General features: G+C 36.5%; 1 protein-coding gene across 1 annotated transcript; it reads right to left on the bottom strand.

The window, feature by feature from the left end:
• Positions 1-6637: 6637 nt before the first annotated feature.
• Positions 6638-13155, bottom strand: EMB1865 (CRS1 / YhbY (CRM) domain-containing protein). The gene is made up of 9 exons (XM_079085192.1): positions 12182-13155; positions 11557-12010; positions 10691-10821; positions 10088-10444; positions 8685-8841; positions 7340-7632; positions 7205-7264; positions 7044-7127; positions 6638-6874 (listed from the first exon to the last, which is right to left on the bottom strand). Exons 1-9 carry the CDS (start codon positions 12992-12994, stop codon positions 6773-6775), a joined length of 2451 nt encoding a protein of 816 aa, XP_078941318.1. The 5' UTR covers positions 12995-13155; the 3' UTR covers positions 6638-6772.
• Positions 13156-17447: the final 4292 nt, after the last annotated feature.

Below are 17447 nucleotides of genomic sequence, written 5' to 3'. Positions count from 1 at the left end.
AATGAAGCGCTGCGTGGAATGGAGAAGAATCTTGAAGTCAAAGAAAACGAATCTTACTACTTCATGGAACGTATCTAGGTCCCAAAATTTGGAGGATTCAGGGATGTAGTCATGAACGAAGCGCACAAAACACGATACTCCGTCCATCCAGATTCCGATAAGATGTACCTGAACATTAAACAACATTATTGGTGGCCGAACATGAAATCAGAGATTTCCACCTATGTGGGTAAGTATCTCACTTGTGGCAAAGTTAAAGTGGAATATCAGAAGCCCTCGGGATTGTTACAACAGCCAGTAATACCCGAGTGGAAATGGGAAAGGTTTACAATGGATTTCATAACCAAATTACCTAAGACAGCGGACGGGTTGGATGATATATGGGTTATTGTCGATAGGTGAACCAAATCTGCCCATTTCCTACCAATAAAAGAGTCATTCAAGATGGAAAGTTTAACATGAATCTACATAAAAGAAGTGGTAAGGCTGCATGGGGTGCCGATATCCATTATCTCTGATTGAGATAGTAGATTCACCTCTCGATTTTGGCAGTCGCTCCAGAAGGCACTGGGGACCCAGCTCGATATGAGTACCGCCTACCACCCCCAGACCGACGGCCAAAGCGAGCGAACCATTCAAACATTAGAAGATATGATTTGAGCTTGTGTAATAGATTTTGGCAAGGCATGGGATACCCACTTTCCCCTAATCGAGGTCTCGTACAATAACAGATATCACACGAGCATTAAAGTGGCTCCTTTCGAAGTTTTGTATGGCCGGAAATGCAAATCACCTCTTTGCTGGGCTGAGGTGGGAGACACTCGGCTGGAAAGAGGACAAACACCGAACAGCACTCTTACAAGACCTAAGATCATTCGGGAAACAACGGAGAAAATAGTTCAAATCAGGTCACGACTCCAAGCATCGCGAGACCGACAAAAGAGCTATACTGATAAACGGTGAAATTCTCTCCAATTTCAAGTCGGAGATCGATTTTTGTTGAAGGTCTCTCCCTGGAAAAGGATGATCCGATTTGGGAAGCGGGGAAAACCAAATCCACGATACATCGGACCGTTCGAGATCCTTGCTCGGATTGGTCCGGTAGCTTATAAGCTACAGCTACCTTCAGAACTTAGCAACATACACCCTGTTTTCCACGTGTCAAATCTGAAAAAGTGTCTATCAGATGAAACCCTCGTTGTTCCCCTGGATGAGATCGAGGTGAACGAGAATCTCCTGTTCTTCGAAGAGCCGGTTGAAATCATGGACAGACAGGTAAAGCGTACAAAACAAAGTCGCATTCCGATTGTGAAGGTTCGATGGAACGCTAAGCGCGTACCGTAATTTACATGGGAACGCGAAGATCAAATGATGCAAAAGTAGCCTCACCTTTTCTCTAGCTCTTAAGATCAACTTTTAAAAGAATTTCAGGACAAAATTCCCTCTAACGGGGGGATGATGTCACAACTGGCATTTTGGGCTAGGAAATTTTGTCCATGTGTAATTACTTCTGATGTATCTTGTAACCCTAAGTATTATGTTATACATGTTACTATTCAAAAACGACAATTCGAATCAAAACTCACTTGTGCAAGCCCTAAACCTAATTCAATGCACTACATTCACTCAACTTTGGGTTTGAAACCCTAACTTTGGGTTTGAAAACCATCTTCTTTAATTATATGGGCCGAAAACCCATTCCTTTTATCATTTTGGGCCGTAAACACATATGTGGGCCTAATGGGCCGAAAATTTCCTTATTGGGCCATACATTTTCGGTTGCTATTTAAAGTAAGCCCAATGTTTATTCTTTCTTTCCTTCCCTCACCTCATTCTCGGTTATACATATATATGTATAAAAAAAGGAAAATAGGGTGATTATTTAGGGTGACACCTAATTAAAAACCACCAAATAACAAAGTAATTGTCTAACAAATCTCCATGCACCCAACATATGACCCCCATGCAAGGACCAACCTACTCTCTCTCTCTTCTCTCTTCTTATTCTCGGCCGAAGGCCATTCTCTCCCTCACCAAAATCATTCAAACTTCATTCCACTTTTAAATCCCTCTCTAAACCTTCAAGAACTCCTCCATTTTCCTTCATGAACTCGTGAGGTGGTGTGTGTTTTCAACAATTTTTATCAAGTTCATCCTTTTTGGTAAGTTTTGATCACACTCAAGATGTTGTATTCCATTTTGTGTTAAGGATTTACTCTCATAACTACCTTCATTTCGTGTTTAAGCTTCCTAGAACTTCCTAAGTTCGAAACTTTTCCTAAATGAGCTTGCTAGGCCGAAAACACCTTCAATCTTTTCTTCAAAACTTAACCAACACCAAGGTAAGCTTCATACCCCCTTGTTTTTGGTTTTACTATGTTTTGGGGGAGAATACAAGTTGGTTTTGTGTTAGATCTAAGTATTTATGCATGTATGTGTGTATTTTCATGTTATATGGTGTGAATATGTCATGAAAGCTTGTCAAACTTTCATAAAACTCGAAATACCTACCAAATCATGTTGATGTTAGTAAACTACGATATTTGAAGTGACTCTACATAATGATTGAAAAGTCTTAACATGCAAAAGTTACTAGAAAAATAAAGAAATAATGCAAAAGGGCCATTTTTGACAAATAAACAAAAAGTTAGCCTTTTATGATAAGTCACGGTTTTGAGAGGACCAAAAGAGTCATTTTTGGATAAAAATGGGTTTTTATGACATTCACAGTTTTGTAGGGGTCAAAAGTGTTATTTTTGACAAAATGGGCTTCTTTTGGGCCTTCACGGTTTTAATGGGCTAAAACGGTTGTTTTTCATAAAAAGAGGCCTTATTTGGAAATTCACGGTTTCATGGGCTTAAAATGTAAATTTTTGGCCTTAATGGACTTAAAATGACATTTTTCTATGAAAATGGACCTTATTTACAAACGTTTGGTTTTATTGGGCTTAAAATGTCATTTGAAATGAAAATGGGCCTTTATTGTAAATTTTTGGTTTTAGTGGGCCAAATAATTAAATTTTGACAAAAGTGGGCCTTTATTGAAAAATCTTGATTACTTGGGCCAAAAAGGTCATTTCGAAGAAAAGTGGGCTGTTTATGTCATTTTTAGCACAAATCAGACCAAAACGATCATTTTCATAATAAATGGGCTCTTTACGATATTTTTACTCGAATTTGGTTTGTTATACTCATTACATGCTTATGGGCCTGTTATACTCAAATACATGTTTATTGGGTTTCGTATACCCATTTCATGTTTATTGGGCCTTATAGTCCCATTGATTATCTTATTGGGCCTTACGACACCTTTTATACTAATCGGGTTAATAATATTAAATATTTGACATTTTGATAAAAAACAAAATGTATTTTATCACCAATGTTTTGTAATCAAATACATACTCGAAACATTATTTAAAGCGGTACATAATGTAATACACTGTTCGCGTAAATTTAGTTACGGCTCTTGTTAGACACGCCTTCACCCGTACCTACCTAGTGTAAAACCGTAAGTCCTATAGTTATAACCAGTGTCTCCTGGAAGGAGAGCGAAAGTTTGTGTATAGATCTATACGGGGTTGACAACCCCACGCCTGAGTTGTTCGCTATAGTCAGACTAGGCCAGTCTAGGGTGACAAATGTCTTACCTTAAACAAGCGACGCCTGAAGAACTTCATGACAGGCATATCAGTCACAACAAGCATGGTTATAACGACTCACATAGAGTTTAACAACACAATAAATTTACGGAATACATATACTATACTTTTGATACACGTACGAGCTATTCATTTCTATAACACTCGGGTCTTATGGTTTAAAGACTACAACTCTTTTACAGAAAGAAAATATCGGATTTTCTGGGAAACAAACACTATATCTTACATTTTACTTACAACAAAAAATATAGGATTTTCTGGAACTCTCTCTTTATACATTTTCAAAATATGAACACACATACAAGATTTGAAACAAAACGCTCAAACCATTTTTACGGAAAATATCGGATTTTCTGGTGTTTACAAATGATACAAAACTTTTCATACAAACATGCTTATGAACTCACCAACATAATATATGTTGACGTTTTCAAAATAACTTGTATTCTCAGGGACTCGTTAAGTAGGTTGGTCATCAAACTGGACAAAACTGATAAGGACCGACTCCGAATCTCAACTCTCTACTCAATACCTACATCCGCCAAGTGACCAATTCCATCAAAATCCCAAAATACCCAAAATGCCCTCAAAGTCAAACATGGTCAAACTCAAAGTCATATGGTCAAAATCACTAAACCAACTCAGTCAACCTAGTCGAGTCAACTCAACAAGGGCTGACTCATGCAAGTACGCGGGGCGTAACCCATAGGTATGCTAAGCGTACGCGGAGCCTCGCATTGACCAGCTTACGGGGTGGTTGGCCGAGTATCCGGGGCGTACTCCCACTTACGCGGGGCGTAACCTCGCAGACTTTAAATCATCATTAAGTGCTTGATGGCTTAAGCACTTGAGCCCATACTTCATATCTACGGTCCAAATGCACCTTAAAGTCATAAAGTCTCCAACTTTATGACTTTGCACATCCATAAAGTCCTTAATACAAGGTATTAATTCATTAAGACCCTCTACAAGATGCATGAGACAATTCTAGCCATTGGGACCTCAATTTTATGGCTTACGACCCTTCCTAGGGTCTGAAAGGACAGCTCAAAACATCAATAACCAAACATGCATAGAATGGGACCTTTGGGACAAGAAAAGCAACATAAAACTTCCAAAGATGGGATCTAACAATCATAACATAAAGGTATAGACTTTATACCTTCTGGAGCTTCACAAAGGGGCAACGATCCCAGATCCACAAGCTTGCTTCCACTTCAAAGCTTCTTGATGTAACTCCTCCTTCCTCTAATACACCAAGAACACACTTTAAGGCTCAAATTACGCTTTAAGGGACTAGGGTTTTGCAAGAACGAATCAAAGACTTTGGAGGCTGAAAAGGTGGGGATAAATGAGCCATAAGGATGTTTAAATATCCCTCAAACCCTAAAACTTAGGGTTTTATCCAGACATGAGTACACTCAGCGTACCCTCATGTACGCTTAGCGTACTCCTCCTGTCCCAAAATTACAAAATTACCACTAGGGCTTCTCACAGCTACTTCCTTCTATTACAGGGACCAAAATGACATAAATTAAAACCATAAGGATGAATTTGAAAGTACCTGAATACCGGGGTGTTACAACTCTCCCCCGCTTGGACTAGATTTTGTCCTCGAAAATGGAATGTCCCCTAAAATTAGTTCTAACCAGCTTTAGCCACCGGCTACCTCTGGTCACCAGCCACCACCCATCCCAACCACCATCTACCTCCGACCAACCACCTCCAATCATCCCTTGTATCATTTTGATCTCTTTTTCTCTCCATGTCCTCTTTCTCAGCTTTAATAACCACCATTTGTCACCACTGTCATCCCCTTTCACCTGCGGCAACCACCACCAAGTGGAGTACAACGTATTGACAAAAGTTTTGTTGACGAATTGTAGATTTGTGAAAAGAGTGTAGTTCTGCAAACCTAGATGGTGTGGATATGGCGACACGCAGGTGGCGATAGTCGAACAGACAAGAGAGAAGAGGGAATGAGAGGGAGATTGTGCTTTGTGTTTCTTTGCTACCTTTTTGTCGGAGTGTAGATGTGCTACCCTCTCGTCATAATACATGTCTCCACCACTGACCACCATCACCTCCGGTAAGGGTGATGTTGTCTTGGCAATGGCCCCCACCTACCCTCCTTCACCTCTATTAGAGGCGAACAGATACACCGCCTCCGGCCTCCTTCGCCTCCATCAGAGACGCCGCAATCTTTACCTTCATCTACTACTGTGAACTTGAAATCCCGGATGCAAAAAATTGATACATCTCCTCCTTTATTATGTGTAGTGGCCGGATTTGCAACCCTATCACCGGAAAAAACAAGATTTATGGTGCTCATTCCTCATCGATCTCCCCCTTTCTTCGTGGTAAGGTCATCGTCTCCGACGACTAAGAGGACTAGCTCTAAATTCTAGTTGATCAGGCATGGAGTTTGGTTGAAGAGATAAATAAACAGGGTATATGAGGTGGGGTTCATTCCTTTTAGTAAACAAATAAATATGTAATTAGTTAAATATAACTAACAAATAAAATTAAATAAAAAAGAAATAAATAAAGGAAAATTCATTTTTTTTATTTCTGGCTAACGATATTAGAGATGAAGCGTACAAGATTCAAACAAACAAATGTCTATCCAAATTAATTTTTGAAAATAAAGAACAAACTCGCTTCTCTTAAACTTAGTCATAGCACTTTAAAGTGGGATAACTAATACCATCGCAAGACTTAGGTTAAAAGGTAAAGAATCATGGCAAGACTTTGATTGCAATAGAATTCATGGCAAGGCAAGTTTCCTTTTTTGACTTAAAGTCAAAGAAAAATTACTAGGAATTTTCCTTTATTTATTTTCCTTATCATTTATTTGGACGATATTTAATTTATCCTAATAGTCCTTAATAGTTAATAGAAAAAAAAATGTTAAACGGATCTTAGTAGTATATGCTGTCCGCATTGCTTCAAAGGTAAAAGGAACTCTAATACCATGAACAGTAAAATATGATTGCTTTATTCATCGGAGATATATATATTTATAATTAAATATATAGAAAGAGTACATTGATGATGAGCCTAAATGCTGAAATATATAATACAATGAAATTAAACAATCTCTCATACATCTATGAATTAGCATCATCATCCTCATCATTTTCCCACTCATCATCATCATCATCATCCTCATCATCATCATCAGAGTTTGTCCATGAACTTTCATCTTCACTCTGCACATTATACAAACAGATACATACAACTTCTTGATGTTTTATAACATTTACAAAAGGTAGCAAGTTATGCATTGTTATAACTTTTTAGATTTTACAAAAAAAAAAAAAAAAAAAAAAAAACAACCTAGAAAGTAGAATGCTATAATAAAATAAATTGAAAACAAACCTGTTGGGATTCCATGGATTGACCAAACAGCTCAATTTCCTCTGAGTTTTGAGCACTAATGTCCCTTATATTGTCAACACCACCCTATACACATATCATTATGAATTTTTTAATTATAATTAATAAATATTTTATGTATAAAAATAAAAAACAACACTTACATTTTCGGCTTTCGTTTGCTTAATGTTGTTTTCCAACTCAGCCACGTGTTCAGTGAGAGCCTGTATAATTTTACATTAACATATAAAATAATTACTTAAACTGATAAATAAAATAATAAAATAATAAATAAAAACCTCGTATCTCTGTAGGGCTTTCCAGCGTTTTAATGCACGTGCTTTTGAAGGAAGGCTTCTAGGCCTAATACTAATTGGCCTCTGATAATTTTTTCCACGATAATAAATAATTGCATAGCCTTTTGGAACTCTTACAATATCTATTAATATTCCACCACTTTCATATTCTAAAAACCTTGCAGTTTCTTCAACAAATTCTATATCTTTTTGCTTTGATATAAGTTTTACAAGCTCTCGATGTTTCCAGTGTAAATGCATGTTTTCAATAACACCATCAAACACACCACGAATACCTGAAAATTTTAACAACAAATAATATCTCAAGAAAAAAGGTTAGATGCAAGAAATAGCAAAAAAAAATTCACCTTTTAAACAATTTTATGCATCAATATTTTTCTTTTCTAACCAATTTATACAATAAATACAAACTACGCAACAAGGGTTAATCTTATATTTTGTGTTTTTTCTGGATTAAACCTCCAACTTTATTTTTTTTATGAAAAGACCTTGCATTTTTTTCGTTTTTTCTGATCTGGCCCTTTTAGTCATTTTTCTCTAAAAAAAAGTTGTAAAATGCGAGTGTTTTTTAGGAAAAACTAAAAAAGTTGAGGATTTATTTGGAAACATTTAGAAGGTTGAGGGTTTTTTTGGGAAAAAAAAGGGTTAATCTCGAAAAAGACCTTATATTTTGTGTTTTTTCTGGATTAAACCTCAAATTTATTTTTTTGCTTGAAAAAGACCTTGTATTTTTTCATTTTTTCCAAAAAAGCCCTCAACTTTGTATTTTTTTCAGAAAAAAAAAACCCTCAACCTTCTAAATGCTTCCAAATAAACCCTCAACTTTTTTAGTTTTTCTCGAAAGAACCCTCAAATTTTACAATCTTTTTGCGAAAAAATGACAAAGGGCCAAATCGGAAAAAATGAAAAATACAAGGTCTTTTTCAGACAAATAATAAATTTGATGTTTAATCTGGAAAAAACACAAAATATAAGGTCTTTTATGAGATTGACCCAAAAATGAAAAACAAAGTTGAGGGTTTTTTTGGAAAAAAATGAAAAAATATAAGGTCTTTTTCATGAAAAGAAAATAAAGATGAGGTTTAATCCAGAAAAAAAAAAACACACACACACACACACACACAAAATATAAGGTCTTCTATAATGGTTTATCATTATACAACAATATTTTTACTGTTTTACCAAAATGTATGCAACTAACATGATTCATGCGATCATGTTTCTCAACTGATTAAACAGATAAGTGGTCAAAATGTAAAATACAGCATCTTTTGAATATATTTCATATAAAATATGATATATTTATTATTGATAGAGAAGAAATTACCAAGTGGTAAATAGGGCTTCATTCTTAATCCAACTCTTCTAAACATAACACGTTCTTCATCTGTAATTGTTTCTTGATCTTCAGGAGCACCAGAAGGAAGCCATGATTCTCTTATCTTTGCCAACTCTTTATCTGCTTTAGACCTTTTAGATTGAGCCTGTTTATTTAAATATATTTTCAAAAAGAATAAATTAAAACACATACAAAAAAAATGAGATAGAAAGCATATTTGTGTGTAAATCATCACTACTTCCTTAAGCAATAACCAACTAAGGTGCTGTTTTTTTTTTATTTAATCCAGAAAGAACGAATTAATAGATAAAGTCATGAAAATAAGGTTTTTCCCATTGAGTCCTAACTTTTTTACAAATTTGCAGTTTTTTCGTGATTTTCATAAATACTTTTTTTATATCATGATGTCATTCGGACAAACATTGCATTTGTTTTTACTCAACCCGAACAATTTTATGCAACAATGCTTCATTTTGCTTTCGTATGAGAAAAAGACGTAAATGCCCTCCTCAACCTCATCATCGAAAATAGCCTTGGAGAGCTTGTCAAGTCCCATCCTTTCCAATTCTATCCCATCAAGCTTTTAAGGCTGTTTTTTTTATTATGAGGATGAGAAGGGCATTTTCGTCTTTTTCACAAACAACAGATCAAAGGCAAGTCTGTGTCCTGTCCCACCTTTTTGGGTATTGACAAAAAAGCTACAAATTTACTCAACCCAACCAATTTTATGCAACAATGTTTCATTTTGCTCCTAATCTTTCGTCTGTGAAAAAGACGTAAATGCCCTCCTCATCCTCATCATCAAAAATAACCTTATAGAGCTTGTCAAGTCCCATCCCTTCCAATTCTATCCCATCAAGCTTTCTAGGGCTTTTTTTATTATGAAAATGAGAAGGGCATTTTCGTCTTTTTCACAAACAAGAGATCAAAGGCAAGTCCCTATCCTCCTTTTTTGGGTATGACAAAAAACAACAATTTTTGTCCCATTAATTCCTAACTTTTTTACAAATTTGAAGTTTTTCATGATTTTCTCAAAAACTTTTTATATATATCATGATGTCAATCGGATAAAAACTGCATTTTTTTTACTCAATCCGAAAAGGTGGGACTAGGACCTGCTCCTAGTCTTTCGCCTGTGAAAAAGACGTAAATGCCCTCCTGATCCTCATCATCAAAAATAGCATTGGAGAGCTTGTCAAGTCCCATCCTTTCCAATTCCATCCCGTCAAGTTTTCTTGGGCTTTTTTTTATTATGAAGATGAGAAGGGCATTTTCGTCTTTTTCAAAAACAAGAGATCAAAGGTGAGTCGGTGTCCTGTCCCACCTTTTTGGGTATGACAAAAAACAACAATTTTGTTCTTTAAATGGAAAAAAAGGACAAACACACTTACAATAAACAACTTATGCTCAAGTTTCTTGACAACTCGAGTAACTTTGGTTTTGGATGCTTCTAGAAGCATCTTTTCATGTTCTTCACTTGTCTTTTCTCTTCCCCATTGTGCTTGAGCTTGATAAAACTCAGCCAAACTCCCTGCAAGTGGAGTTGCTTCTCCATCTTTTTCAACACCTGCAACTGCAACTGCTTCAATTGCTCCATTTCTGACCTTCTCTTCTGCATCTTGAATCTCTTTTGTCATTTCTTGTCTTTCTACTAAAGCAGTAGCCACACTTTTGGGAACAAAATCTTTCCCTCGATAAATTACAATGTAATATTTGTTTCTCAGCAATAAGACACCTCCTGTTAATCTCTGCATTGCAATGTAATATTTGATATATATATATATATATATATATATATATATATATATTTGTTTCTCAGAAGTAGATTTGCTTTGTATTTGGATGAAATTTCTACAGTTGGGTAGACTTAAGAAAGTACAATGTTGTAAATTGTAATTTGTAATAGAAATAAATGAGAGTAGGATACTATAATAAACAAATCAATGGAAGTATGTTGTGACTTGATTATAGCACAGAGAAAGAATGAAAAGTACCTTTAACTCCTCAGCCATTAACTCATTATTTGTATTCTGAATTCCACGTTTAACAGCAATTTTAGCAACCATGCTTTTCTCCCAAAGTTTAAGTATAGCAGATGCCAAACCCTGATGATTCCTGTTTCTCCCTATAAGAAAATAAAAAATTTAAGAAATATGTCATATGCAGATTAAAAGAAATTCAAGATTATCTACTTATTAAATGCTGTTTCTTTTACTTAATGGACTTAACAGGGTCAATAATACTTGATCAGATTAAGTCCTAACTTTTTTACAAATTTACCCTCATTTATTTTTTTCTTCCAGTTCCCAAACAGACCTGTCATTTTCTTTTAAACATCATTTATCCAAATAGTATGAGCATCTCTTTTGGACTTAATGCAGAAAGAAAAACATAAAAGAGAAAGTCAAGAAAAGGAAGCTTTCCCGATTAAGTCCAAACTATTTACAAATTTACCCTCATTTTCTCAAAAAAAAAATTAAACAGAGTGTTTTCTCTTGACTTAATACAGAAAGAACAACTTAATGGAGAAAGTCAAGAACAACTTAATAGAGAAAGTCAAGAAAAAAAAGCTTTCCCGATTAAGTCCAAAATGTTTACAAATTTACCCTCGTTTAACTTTTCTTCTAGTTCCCCAAAAGTTACATCATTTTCTCAAATATTTTTTTAACATAGTGTTTCCTCTTGACTTGATGCAGAAAAAACAACTTAATGGAGAAAGTCAAGAAAAAGAAGCTTTCCGGATTAAGTCCAAAATGTTTACAAATTTACCCTCATTTATATACTCTTTCCATTTCCACAAATGTGTAGTCATTTTCTCAGATACTTTTTAAAGATAACGAAAAAAGAAAAAAAGAAATACCAAGAGCAAAATGACAAGGAAGTGATTTAGCAAGTTTTCTCAAATTTGTCATCTCAGAATTGGTCAATCTTGGCCTCATTCCAGTGGGAAGAAGTCGGAATGGAGTTCTGAACCCCGGAATCGTCTGAGGGAGTAAATCAGCATCCACTGGAAGGATTCCAGTTCCCCACCATTCTTGAAACCTTGGACCTAATCCATCTAACACACTGTTAAACTCAGCTTCTTCTTCTGTCATGCTTTCTGCAACAACAGGTGTTCTTGTTGCAACACTAGTAGTGGCAGAATCGTTGTTTCTTGTTGTTGGATTACTCGCAGGGGAAACATCAGGGACAAAAAGGGTATTATTGTCTTTTTCAGTGGATTCAGGTCTTGAAGAAGGGCCTGCGTAGTTAACTCCCCGGAATACCATCATCACACTTCCTGATTGCCATATGACTAATCCACCTGTTCGACGCTGTTTGGAAATATATACAGAATTTGTAGTTATGAATTATGAAAAAGTTGAATTCATAGATAGAAGAAAGAAAGGTGGAATGTGTTACTTGGATGGAATGGAATGAGAAAGGAATGGAATGGAATGAATATTTTGCAAACAGATGCTTTCAGTGATGAAAAATCAACCAACCTGAACAATTTCATGAGCAGTTTTCATATCACGAGCTAACACTTCATGAAACTTGAGTCGAACCAACTCTGACTTCCTCCATTGATCATGAATCTTCTCAAGAACAGCCCCTGTAATCCCTGCCTTAGGTACTGAAATCCTTTCCCTAATCGTTGTACCCACTGTCCTCAACCTCCTCAATTCTGTATCTTCAAGTGTCAACTCAGCCAATGTTGGTGCTTTCATGGTTCTCTTCTTTACCCCTGAAATTTCCCTCCCTTCCTCCTGATTTCCCTCCTGTTCTCTCTCCCATGGCAGAATCGTCTCCTCATCGTCATCTTCGACCAACATTCTATCAGGACGAATCCAATCTCTTCTTAACAAATCTCCCAATTTCTCGTCTCCCGTCAAAGCCATTTCCGAAGACCCGGGGTATTCATTTTCCGCCTCTTCTTCTTCGTCATCGGAGCCCAGACCTAAATTCCGCAACCGAAGAACAATCCGGTCAATGGCGGTGGTCCTGGTTGAACCACCGGAAGCAGCAGGTTCAGAAGAACTCCGAGTTTCAGACCGTTTTCCGGATTCAGGTTTGATAGAAGGGTTTGGTGGTGGAGAAGACCAATTGTTGAGCCAAGGGGAAGAGGAAGAAGGATTAGTGGTGGTAGAAGTAGTGGAATTATCAGTTGTTGAACGAATTGAAGGTAAGGGTTTGACAAGAGATGGTTTCAGAAAAGAAGAAGAGGAAGAGGAGAAGAAGAGTAAGTGAGAGTTACGAGGGAATGGGAATATGAATTTTGTGTTACGGAGTGGCACCGCCACTTCTGTTAGTTTCATGGTCGTTAAATGTTGGTGGCCGGTCTACTTCGTAGTCATTCCATCATTCACGGCGGAGGGCAGCGGCGGTGTTATTGCAAAGGGAGAGAAAACAGCAGAGTTGAGTGCGAATGGGGAGAGCTGAGTTTGGAGAGGACGAGGATAAGATGGCATGGTGCCATTTCGATATGATATTTTACCTTTTCTATAATAATGTGATTTATATATTATTTCTAAGGAAATTGTCATAAAAGCCCTTAAGTTTTCCAAAAAGTGTCGGTTTTATCATTGGATGAGTTTTAGGGGTAATAAAGTCGGATACTCTCGCTAAATGTTTCAAATATCTCATTTAAGAGGTTGCACCCTCAGTGGTCGGTTACCCATGTGCTGATTTGGCACTTAATTGAGGAGTTGGCACGAACGTTATGTCCGTTTACGTAGAGCAGTGTACCCATCACCTTACCTCAACCTTTTGCACGTAAACGTACACTTTCTCAGAATCCTTAAGAAAATCGACATCATTCATCGCAAATTTAGGGCTTTTTGAAGAAGATTAGGTTATTGGGAGAAGAAAATTAGGTTATTGGAGAGTCGATTTCACAGGGTATGTATAATTTCGTTGAAGATTGTGTTATTACAGTTCTTTGTTCTTCAGAGGTTAACGAATAACGATAATGTGTGTTTTTCAGGTTGTTTTGATGTATTGGGATTCAGAGGACGAAGGCAACACAAACCCATTTTTTGGTTTACACGAGCCTTTCTCTGGTCTTAATGAGATGGATTTTGAGCTTCATGGCATCTACATGGATCATGAACCAGACGAAGAGTTCATTACTCCACTGGACAAGTGTAAGGATGCATTTTTTAATGTGTTACTAACTGATGAACATATTAAAAACTCTTGTTTGACTAATGATGTAAGAGCACAAGTGTATCATGGTGATGACTTACAAAGTGATGAAGATGAAGAAGAGCAAGAACAAGTGAAAAACAAGTATAGAATACATGATCCAAAAACAAGATGGGACAAAATGGAACCAAAACTTGGTGACATTTTTAAGAATGTTACACAGCTGAAGTTTTGTATCCAAAATTACACAGTCCATAATGGGTATCAACTCTACTTTGAGAAGTGTGACAGTAGCAGAATACTTGTAAGATGTGGGAAAAGAAATGAGGATAATGGTTGCCCTTTTAGACTATATGCCTCATGGATGTTCAATGAAAGATCTATTCAAATCAATACTTTAGAAGCTACTCATGTTTGTGGTAGGAAGTTCAAACTTGGCTCTATGGTTACTCCTAAATGGATAGGTAGACACTACATAACTAAAATTGCAAATAAACCTAAGGTGAAGCTTAAAGAGATGATTACTAACATCAAACAAAGGTTTAGGTGTGTTGTGTCTATAGGCCAATGTCGTAGGGCAAAGAAATGGGCCAATGAGCTAATTGAAGGTAAATTGACTGAACATTATGCCAGAATATGGGATTATGCACAAGAGTTGTTAAAATCCAATCCATGATCTACATGTAAGGTGTGTGTAACTGTCAATCCAGATGGGATAAACTATTTTCATAGGTTTTATATTGGTTTCAAAGCTATATGTGAAGGCTGGAAAAGAGGGTGTAGAGAGTTATTGGTTTGGATGGGTGCATTCTGAAGGGAGCATTAAAGGGTGAGTTGTTGACAGTCATAGGTAGAGATGCCAATAATCAGGTCTACCCAATTGCTTGGGTTGTTGTGGATGTTGAGAATAAGCCTAACTAGACATGGTTCCTTGAGCTGTTAAGGGATGATTTCGATCTTGATAGCGGAAGAGTTTTGGTAGTGATATCAGATCAACACAAGGTAAAAGTTTACATACTTGTCCTCTACTTAATTTCATAAGTATCTTATTACATATTTGTCCTCAATTAAACTAATTAAATCATTGTCTTGTAGGGTCTGCTTGAATCAGTGAAAGATATATTGCCTCATGTTGAACACAGGAATTGTGTTAGGCATATTTATGCCAACTTTAGAAAACTTTCACAGGTTTGGAGTATAAGAAGTTGTTTTGGGCTGCCTCTATGAGTTGCACAGAAGGTGACTTCAAGAGGCATATGGAAAGCATCAAGAAATTGAACCCTTCTGCATATGAATACTTGATGTCAAAGCAACCAAAAACATGGTGTAGAGCCTTTTTTGGATCAGGCTATGCATGTGAAGCAGTTGAGAATGGGATCTCTGTGACAACCGACAATTTTTGGTCAAGACAAAGTCAAATAAAGTCAACAAGTAAAACCGGTCAACTCATCTAACCCTTGCATATTAGGGTTTACAATATGTTTTCTATTGTACAACACACTATCTTAATACAAAGTATCGCTTAGAGGTTTCATGTGTTCCGGGAATCTAAGCCCTAATCAGAATAAGTGAAGTAGCGAATCGATTAAACACAACTACATACCCTTCGGGAACGTATAACACTCATAACAAGGCATAACGGGGTTTACAAAACTTGCATTAAGAGGCTAAACACTAACAAAGGTCACAAACGAAATCTCTCCCAAATCTCTCCCAAATCTCTCTCAAAATCTCTTTTAACTTTTCATGAACACCCGGGGCATCCCGACCCTTAACATAATCAAAAACCGCTCGAAACGGGAAGATTACTTGAAAAAACAGCCATATAGGGCCGAAGTCCCTATTAGAACCGAAACCTCTCTTTAGAACCGAAACTACTCCTTAAGGACCGAAACTAGCTTAAGAACCGAACCCTTAAGGACCGAACCTGCCAAGACCGAAACAGGCTTTAGGACCAAAGCCACCTTCGGTTCGGCTCCAGCCCTCTCGGTCCATTTCGCCTTCGGTTCCCTCCTCGGCCAACTTCGCTTGCAAGATCCCATAGACCGAAACTACTTTTGATTCTCAGCCCCATAGACTGAACCTACTTTCGGTCCTCAGCAACATGAACCGAACCCTCGCAGGTTCGCTCCTCACTTCCGGTTTTCGACCACAATCACGTTTTAAGCCCGTTTTTCATGATTTTAACGTGGGATTTTCACCCAAATCCATATTTTACCATTTTCAACCCTCCAAAGTCATAATATATCCATATCTTAAAGATTTCTAAGATATAATCCATAACATTGATTAGGATAAAAGTGCAACGTGCAAGAAGGTACTTTTGACTTTTCCAAAAAGTTATGACGCAACCCATTTCCCCATACCCACTCTATGACAACTATAGGGCACTATTCCCATAGTACCTAGTCAAATCGATATCTTTCCTCCAACACTCCACTAGATTTTCTTACTCAAATCCACTCATTAAGATCTTCAACCTTTACCTATAAAATCCCAAGCACATCCTCCAAAAATACACTTTTTCTCCCTCCCACTCTTCTCACTCTCTGGAACTCGAGATTCTCCAGGAAGCATTTTGCTTCTACTTCACTCTTGGTAAGTTTTTCATTCCTACTCTTGAATATTCTACACTCCTTCCTTCAAATCATGGATTTCTTATACAAATATCGTTATATTTGTTCTTAGGATCTTCAAATCCTCAAGCATCCTCCAAGTGTTCTTGACTTGGAAACCTCTTTTCTTCCACACCCATCTCAGAAAATCACTCAAGGTGAGTTCATACCCCTACATTTTCATGTTTTCTTCACGTTTTAGGGGGGGGGGGGATACAAGTTATAACACCAAAAACTTAACTAAACTCAAACATCAGCTTTCAACAGGAAAGTTTAGCTCCAATCACGGACTGTTTTGAACATCTTAAACTTTTTAGTTTTCAAAACTATACAAGGTACAAATAGTTTAGGTTTATACCTTCTAATGACTACTTGCACATGTTTATACGATTTTTCTACAATTTATGGTGAATTTTACAAAACTGCCTATCATTTCAGAAACAACTTCGGACCAGTCTGTGAAGTTGAACACTTTCACACAAGTTAGAGACTTCTAAAAATCATAATAAAAATTATGAACAAACTAGACACATTTTCTAAACTCTCAGAGTTTACAGATTCAGTTTTCGACTTCGTATGATTTTTCTGTGATTTTTCTAAAACAATGCAGAAAAGTTAAAAACTAGTTAAATAGCTTACAATATTAAAAACACATTGTAAAATGTTGAGCAAGTGTATATCAATAAGTTTCTAAATGTTGAATGTATTTCCTGTTAGTTTAACATCATAAACAGAAATTAGTCATTCATGATAAGGGTTTTCATTCACTTCGAACAAGTACAATAAACTATAATAGGTATAGTTTATGGATTTTACATTACAAACATACTACATAAAGGGGATTCAATTCCACCACAAAAAAGGTTTACATTCACACAACACGTAAACTTGTTAACGTAAATTGTGAGACATTACTTCATTGTACTCTTAGAGTACGGGTTAAAATTCATGTAAGTTATAACCAGAGTCTCTTGTAGGGAGAGCGTGATAATTGTATATAGATCTATAT

This window comes from Lactuca virosa, chromosome 1 (genome assembly GCF_052849685.1).
Source record: "Lactuca virosa cultivar CGN04683 chromosome 1, Lactuca_virosa_CGN04683_v6, whole genome shotgun sequence".
In the NCBI taxonomy this organism is placed as follows: domain Eukaryota; kingdom Viridiplantae; phylum Streptophyta; class Magnoliopsida; order Asterales; family Asteraceae; genus Lactuca; species Lactuca virosa.
This window is presented reverse-complemented; position numbering and strand designations above follow the sequence as displayed.